Source organism: Carex rostrata, chromosome 14 (genome assembly GCF_964058835.1).
Source record: "Carex rostrata chromosome 14, lpCarRost1.2, whole genome shotgun sequence".
In the NCBI taxonomy this organism is placed as follows: domain Eukaryota; kingdom Viridiplantae; phylum Streptophyta; class Magnoliopsida; order Poales; family Cyperaceae; genus Carex; species Carex rostrata.
Genome location: NC_135931.1, coordinates 9551789 through 9560196, shown reverse-complemented (window position 1 = coordinate 9560196; position 8408 = coordinate 9551789). Strand labels below are relative to the sequence as shown.

Genomic DNA, 8408 nt, shown 5'->3' with positions numbered 1-8408 from the left:
AAATTAGAAAGGTATTGTCGGATACTTTCCAGTCTAAGTTTTAATAGTTTTCTTACTTAATAAAATAGTTAAATTAATTATGTGGAGTGTTCATCATCATAAAATTTGAATAGTTGACCGACAAGACAATTTGTTTCTGGAAAAATTGTGATCGGTGTAATTTTGATCTTTCTATAAATAACCAAGAAACGGTAAAAAAAAAATGGACACATTCCTTTTTTAACAAATGGAGCTCCGCATGCTTATTTATCATCCCTCTCCATTTTCGCACAACGTTAATCTGACCTCGCATTAAGAAAACCGTTGCAGACTATCATAATCCCTTTTTGACAGTCTCAAAAGGCGGTTATTGTGCTCAGTTTTGCGTGTTCTCTCTCTCTCTCTCTCTCTCTCTCCGCTCTGCGCTCACTGTTTCCTTCGTGTCCAGTTTCTTTCAAACAGTAGCCAGAGTTGGGAGCTCTTTCCGGCTGAAACTTCGATCCGGGCCATCCGGCTCTCCTCGCAATCGTTCAAATATTGCAACTTTGGAGATAAAAGCCTTATTTTGTGACCGACATTTCGTCCTTATTCTGAGTTATTCAACTTATTCTTGTTTCTGCGTGGATTATTGTTTGTGTTTGGCTAAATCAAAGGTATGCTCTTAGTTGATTGAATAAAATACTCCCAACTACTTTTCTCGGTTTTGATCTTCTGTGGAATTTCGGAGCTTGGGAATATCGGTGTTTAGTTCCTGTTTTTCTTACTTCCGAGAAAATCAATCTTTGCTTTTTGGATCTTTTTTTTCTAAGGTTGATCTCTCCCGTATAGAAAAAGGTGATCTGGTTACAACATAATTATATCCAAATTAGATTAACAATCAGTGGTCACTCTCTCATATGTAAATATTCTGTGCAATTTTGTGAATTCATATCTGTGCAAATTTGTGCTTTTTAGGAAAAAAAGGGGCAGTTTGTCAGAATTGCCATATTGGGCTCTTTTCCTGCGTAGGCGCCCGTTTCCTCGACAGAATTGGGGTAGGTGCCTGGAATAAGACAGAAATAAACTTTATACTATCCTGTTTTTCTCCAATCCAGTCTATTACTCCATCGCAACTCTCGTGAATTGTCGCTCTCTTTATACAAACCCCAAATTTAGAAAATTAGATAAAATCGGAAGAATACAATCCTAAAATACGAGATCTTTTGAAGGAATTTGAGAGAGAGTAAATGGGGTTGATTAGCATGATGGGAGATTCACTCGGCTGCTCGGCCACTGGAGAGAGATTAGTTTCAGCTGCTAGAGACGGCGATTTTCAAGAGACAAAGGCGTTGTTGGAGTATAATCCAAGACTTGCGAAATATTCCACTTTTGGTGTGAGAAATTCACCTCTCCATTACTCAGCTGCTCGTGGCCACCACGAGGTAAATTTTCAGATTTCGTTTAAATTACTTCAAGGAAATATTTTACTTGGGTGAACTTCTGATCTTGTCATAATTTGGAACTCGCTTTGTCTTTCTAGTTGTGGTCTATAAAATAATGAAATTGTAAATTTGCTATTTTAAGGGGGTTTATATGAAACGTTTTTAATTTTGGTGTGAGACCGCTCCCTCCCCCCAACCCACCCACACAGAAAAATAGATTTTGGTCTATTTTGTCAAAATTTGGTGCTGCGATGTTGCTTCTGAATATGGGTGCACTGATTATAGAAATAAAGTGAAAGTATTGTTATTTATGGTTAGTTGGCCACCCCTGGGTACATTAGTCATTGCTAAATCTTTTGTTTACATTCTTTTTCAATGTTTTGTGTCCTTTGCTCCAGCTGTTTTGTCAAAAAAGAATGAATGTGGTTTAGTGGGTTAAAAAGTTGAAGGCGAAGTTAGGATATATTATTTTAAGAAGCTTTGTTGACAATTGAGGATGCTTAGTCATAAGTCACATTGTTTTTGGTATTAACTGGTTTATTTTGTTTTGTGGGATTAATTTTTAGATAGTCTCTCTTCTGATTGAATCCGGTGTGGATATGAATCTTCGTAACTATCGCGGCCAGGTACAAACATCACTTTTGCCCATTTACGTTTTGTATTTGTCTGATATATTGTTCAATATGTCTTCAATTGAAGAGGTCTACCTCGCCATAGTTAGTTTGCATTGAATTAGTAGGTGTGAGTTGCACAATAGTTGATTTGCTTGTGGTTAACATTATTGCTCTTGAGTGGTATTTTTTTTATCAAAATAATATCCAATGCAATATGACAATAAGTGAAATCCAGGGCATTTCATCCAATAGCAATGATCTTGTTCTTTTTAGAGTATATCCAAAAATAATGTTTACAGTCTTACAGAAGATGAAATATGTATTTCCTGCATGCCATGTAATGTTTGTTATTAAGTATGAGAGATTTATTCTCAGTGATTTTTGTAATTTATGTTTCTATTTGGCTGGTATGCAATATTATATAATGTAGGATCCTTCTCTTAATGTCTGAAAAGATTTTTCTTTGAACACAATCTCCCTTTTAAAATGGTGGTTTCCTTTGTTTTATTGGCAGACAGCTCTCATGCAAGCATGTCTACATGGCCACTGGAAAGTTGTTCAAACCCTAATTCTCTTCAAGGCTAATGTAATTAAGCTACAAAGTAATTTTATATACATCACCATGGTCAATTGGAGCATTTGCACTCATTGTTTTGTTTTTATTTTTAGATTAACAAAAAGGATTATTTGAGTGGGGGAACAGCTATACACTTTGCAGCTCAAAATGGCCACTCGAGATGTGTAAGGTTACTTGTGGCAGATTATGTGCCAAGTATATCAGAATTTTGGAATTTCAAGGGCACAAAGGATAAAGATTCGAGCACGTCACATTTTTTTGACGAGGTGTATGTTGCATTCTTACTTTACAAAAAAAAAAAAAAAATTATTTTGTTGTTGCTATTTTATATCCTTTCTTCTTTTTTTTCCTTTTGGCCTGCTACTCTTTGGTAGAGTTCTCTGTTCAATTCATCCCAGTATGTTCTGGTACTAACCTTGACTGGGTATAGTTCCTGTATCAAGTACTAAATTCAACAGTTTTCAATACCCATATTTATATTTTGTTTCCATGACTTGTACTAGATTTGGTGGTTTGTATGATCGGAAATTCCAGTACATGATTTTCAAATCACAAGAACTCAGAACAGATTATAACCTTGTAATTGTGACGGGTACAATACTCTCAGTTTGTGAACAACATTCTAGGTAGCTAACCAAATAATTGTTATTCTTTTATGGTGAAACACATTAGCAACTGACAGATGCCCTTATTTTCTCGGATGCATGATAAATTCATATATTTTTTTCTTTGTTTTCCTTCTCATACTTTTACAATAGTGCACTGTCTCGTGTTGTTAACAAGAAGGCAGATGGAGGGATCGCCTCTCTTCACCTGGCAGCATTAAATGGCCATGCCGAGTGTGTGCAATTGCTTTTGGATCTAGGTGCATCTGTCTCTGATGAAACTGTACAAGACGGTTCTACTATTGACCTCATCGGTACATATCAAGTTCCAATTTATTTATTTCCTTTTTGGAAAATAAATCACTTTCTTCCAATTGAGCCCCTAAAAGACCTCTTGTTATGGTATGGTGTCATATCTGTTATGTAATTTGGACATATCAGGTGAAATTTCAATATATCAAACAAATTGCAATTTTAATTGAATGCAAAATCTATGAGTTATTGCTAGGTTGGATTTATATCCTGGGATCTCCAACCTAGTATCTTTTATTGTGCCATTCTTCTTTTTGTTCTCCAAATTTAAGGTCTTCCTGTTCTCCTTTTTGTTTTGGGACTTTGTAGGAGCTGGTAGCACTCCCCTTCATTATGCAGCCTGTGGGGGGAATGCTGTTTGCTGTCAAGTAGGTTAATTCATTTTTTTTTTCTCTGTTATTATATTGGTATGCTAGGAAAAATATAAGTTCTATTTCATTTTTGATATGCAGCTTTTAATTGCATCTGGTGCCAGCTTGACAGCCAAGAATGCAAATGGGTATATATATAAAAAGCTCTTGGATGTTCATGTTTATTATATTTATAACGTCTTATTGTTGGTTTATCTATTCTAATTTAATTTATTTATAATTTTATTAGATTGACACCATTGATGGTGGCTCGATCTTGGCACAGAAATGGGTTGGAGGGAATTCTAAGCAAACAACTTCAATCCCAGATCCTTGTTCTCCCTTCCCCTTACTTGTCTCTCCCCCTCATGAGCATTGTCAAAATTGCTAGGTATCTCTATGTTTCATTTCAAATTTATTACAATTACAATAACATTTACAAAAAAAAATGGAATAGTCTTTTCATATAGATTTTGTTTTGTTTTGTTTTTTGCAGAGAATGTGGATGGAGAAGACCGCCACAATCACCATCTGGTGTAGAGCCATGTGTCATTTGTTTGGAAATGAAGTGCACGGTAGCAGCGAAAGGTAGGAACACTTGATCCCCTGCATTGATTATGTGCTTTTTCTATATTTGAACGTATTGATTTACATCTTTCACTATCAAATTACGCAAAGCTTACAGGTGTCATTGTTCTTGTGCTTGTTCCTATGGCACTTGGTTGTCCAAATTATATACCATTTGCACAATATAATGTTGTATCAAGTAGACCATTTCCAATATGTGAAGACAATTTCTGTATACAAACTTTTAGTATGTAGCTTATCTAAAGTGAAAGTTGTGCAATGTTTAATGTTTAATTGTTATTGGTGTTGGGTGTTTTGCAATATATTTTCTGAGTAGAACTAGGGTGTTCTTAAGCTCACCAAAGTTCTTGTGAGCTGAACTCCAAAACTTGGATTGGTTTCCTAAGACAAATTCAAACCATTGAAACCGATCTACTTTACAAGTGATGAATTTACATGTGAAATTTAAAAAATTTCAAACTAATTTTGTGTAAAGTCAAGTGGTCAACAAAAAAAAATTATAAATTAATTTGTGTGCATTCATTTTTCATATTTTTTTACCGCTTGACTTTATCTTAAATTAATTCGAAAATTATAAATTTTTGCATGTAAATGTATCATTCGTCAAGTAGATCGGTTTCAACGGTCTGGATTTGTCATTTGAAGTCAATCCAATAAATTTTGGAATTAAACTCACCAAATGACTTGGTAAGCTTAAGAACACCCTAGTTCTACTATTTTCTCATAGTCATCTTTATGAGCATTCTATCTTGTGCAGGTTGTGATCACGAATTTTGCACCAAGTGCGCACTTTATCTCTGCTCAACCAGTACTAGTGCCACTTCCTCCTCCAAACGTGCGCCACCTGGTTCAATACCCTGTCCATTCTGCCGTCACCCAATCATCTCCTTTTCCCGACTTACAACCACCTCCCCTATAAAGCTCTTGTCATGGACAAAAAATAGCACCTCATTGGGTCCCACTTTCAGGCCTTTCACAGGGACCCTCAGGTTAAACCACTCGGTGGACCTTGGGTGCACTTCCCTTAGGTCGGTCAGTTTTCGCAAACTAAAGGGCCCATCAATTTGTAACAATTCGGATAGTGAGACAGCACCGTGTCTTGTTAGTTGTTTAAGGCCTGATTTGCAACGGTCGGCTTCTCATAGAGCGAGTATGAGTAGAAGATCAAGTTCTAGGATTCCAAGCTCCCCTTAGTTTTTTTATTTTTATTATGTTTATTATTTTTCATTTATTTTTTGGGTCATATATTTGTAAAGAATTATTGGTTTCTTGGACTTCTGTCACTTCGTTTCTAAGTTATTAACAATTGGCATTGGTAACTAGTAACTACCAGGTTACCAGTAATTGTGGAATGCGTGGGTTCTTACCGCATGCTCATGGTGGGCTTTGCAAGTAAAAAGAGGCATAACATATATATTAAAGAGTATGTTGGCCTATAACTAAAGTTTTATTTGGGTTGTATACTTTCTTACATAGGGTTGTATACTTACATGTAAATATGTTTCACATGATTGTGATTTTGCTTTGCTTTCATTTATTTATTTTTTGACAGAAATGTTATGTCACTCTCTGACATTCTCCCAACTTATGATAGTCAATTAATTGTAGAGGTGGTTTTAAATGTCTCTATTTTTTGTCTCTGTTTTTAAAACTATAATAACTAAAAACTAAAATTTAAATATTAAAAAAAAAAACCGTAGATATTACATATCATTCTCTCTATGTACGTGTTAAAGATCATGATATTTCGATTTTATATTGATTTGTATCAAGAACTTGCAAAAATAGCGATGTGGATAAATTTTAGATATCAATTTTATAACTTATGATTCATATAAAATTTAAATCAGAAATTCATAATATTTATATACATGTATAAAAAATAATATATATCATATATAATGGTTTTATTTTGACATATAAATTGTAAAAGTTTTACTTTCTCAAACAAAGAAAAAATTTGTTATTAGAAAATTAAAAAAACAAAAGCATAATAGAAACACAAAAATAATAAAAAAAATTTAAACCATCCTCTTGATTATATTCACTATTACAATAATACAGTATGGTACACCGTAGACCTCTGAGTTCTCTCCAAAATAACAAGAAAAGAACAACACCACGCATGACTATCCCAAAGTAACACTGCTAGTTTTTTTTTTCTTTCTCGAAAGAGAACATCGCTGCTAATTAATACAGTGTTTCACGGATCTCTAATAGCGCTTAGATTTTACCGGTATTATATTCTAATTTAACTGTCTCGGTATCAAAAGCAAATCCCTCGACGATCTTCGCGGTGCACGCTACCTCTGTTCTTAACTTTAACGTTTCAAAAAGCCTGTAATGATGTGAACCTCTGTAAGGAAGCGTCTAATTATCTACAGCCTTTTGTCCACCATTTGTTCACAGTTTTGACTCTGTAAAATTATTTTTACATGCTGTATAATTATACAATATATCACATAAAATATATCAGTTGATCACAAAACATTCAGCAACTATTTGAAGTGGTCCCATGATAGTTAGAAAAAGATTGCAACGAGAAAAGAAATGTACTTTCGGAAATTACAGTTATAGGAAATTATTGGAGCGGTTATTAGCGGTTATTGGTAGTTAGAGTTAGTTATTAGCGTCTGCATAAAATTGAATCTTGTATACTGTAAAATTTTCGATTGAATATTGTATACAGTAAAATTTTCAATTGAATCTTGTATACTGTAAAATTTTCAAATAATACTGTAAATTTTCAATTGAATCTTGTATACTGTAAAATGTCTAAATCTAAACCATAAAATAATACCATGTATACTGTAAGATAAAATGTAAAAAATGCTACATTTCAGCTTAAACTACCACCTGCAAAGAATCATGTATACTGTAAAATTTCAAAATATAAACCATAAAATAATACCATGTATACTGTAAAATTTCAAAATCTATACATACATCCATCATATGTTCAACAAAAATCTGTTCACCACAATGTTTGACTCTGCTGATTCTTCAATTCCTACATCTCCCACAATATCGGGTTCGGCATTTAAATCGATTTCTACAACACTTGTCAAATCTTCATTCAAATCAAAAGTCATTGGGGCAAAATTGTAAAAATCAATACTAAAGAATGTTAGGCACAAAAAAAAATATAATGATGTACATCAAAATGTATTCATAACCCTGTATTTGTATATCTTATATACTGTAAATTACTTAATATAAAATGTAACATACACATATCATAACAAATAATACAAAGTGCATATCAAAACATTACTTATATACTGTAAAATTTGTCACCTATACCGTAAACCAAACTCATTTATAACATAAAATGATATATATAACATTTAAAAAATAACAATATATATCATGTAAAACTGACTTGCGCCAATCCTGTAAAATTCATAATTCAAAACTGTAACTTACGTAAAATAATCTAATAACAATTTTCAAACATAAGGAAAAAATGTCATTTTACTTGCACCAATCCTGTAAAATTCATCATTCAATGCTGTAACTTAAATAACAAATCTTATAAAAAATGTCATTCAAATTTTCAAACATCCAGAAACTTTCAATATGCACCAATACTGTAAAATTCATTATTCAATACTGTAACTTAAATAACAAATCCTACAAAAAATGTACTTCACATTTTTAAAATATCAAAATCGCAAATCTAAACTGGAAAATCACAAAATCGTAACATTTCAGGAAGAAAATTTTCAAAATATCATAAATCTACAGAAAATTATAAGAATAAGTGTAACCTTGAGTATTTTTCTTCATTTTTGTTCAAAATGATTCAAAATCACTCTCAGTTGATCCATCGGTTCAGTGATGACACGGTTGCCTGATCAAACAATGGCACCGGTTCAGCGATGACATGGTTCAGCAATCTCTAGTTTCTCTTGTTCGATCAGATCTAGAATTCTAGATCCCACGAGAAAGGGAGATGCCTT

The 8408-nt window shown here is 33.3% G+C and overlaps 1 protein-coding gene across 4 annotated transcripts; it reads left to right on the top strand.

Annotated features, from left to right (window-relative positions):
• Window positions 1-244: 244 nt before the first annotated feature.
• Window positions 245-5912, top strand: LOC144565624 (putative E3 ubiquitin-protein ligase XBOS35). Of its 4 annotated transcripts, XM_078315431.1 has the most exons (12): window positions 245-632; window positions 934-1013; window positions 1188-1400; window positions 1967-2026; window positions 2529-2600; window positions 2684-2859; window positions 3350-3510; window positions 3818-3876; window positions 3961-4007; window positions 4109-4249; window positions 4355-4446; window positions 5204-5912. In XM_078315431.1, the coding sequence occupies exons 3-12, from the start codon at window positions 1206-1208 to the stop codon at window positions 5638-5640; spliced, it is 1440 nt and encodes a 479-aa protein (XP_078171557.1). In that variant the 5' UTR covers window positions 245-632; window positions 934-1013; window positions 1188-1205; the 3' UTR covers window positions 5641-5912. The 4 variants fall into 4 exon arrangements, with proteins under 4 accessions (XP_078171557.1, XP_078171555.1, XP_078171556.1 ...); XM_078315429.1 differs by having other exon boundaries at window positions 934-1400; XM_078315430.1 differs by having other exon boundaries at window positions 245-1013.
• The last annotated feature ends 2496 nt before the right edge of the window (window positions 5913-8408 follow it).

Excerpts from the sequence above, each read along its gene's own strand:
- LOC144565624 (XM_078315431.1), top strand. The coding sequence starts at position 1,206 with ATGGGGTTGATTAGCATGATGGGAGATTCACTCGGCTGCTCGGCCACT. Across the intron at positions 2,027-2,528 it reads TTCGTAACTATCGCGGCCAG|ACAGCTCTCATGCAAGCATG; the intron begins GTACAAACATCA and ends TTTTATTGGCAG. Across the intron at positions 4,447-5,203 it reads GTGCACGGTAGCAGCGAAAG|GTTGTGATCACGAATTTTGC; the intron begins GTAGGAACACTT and ends TATCTTGTGCAG.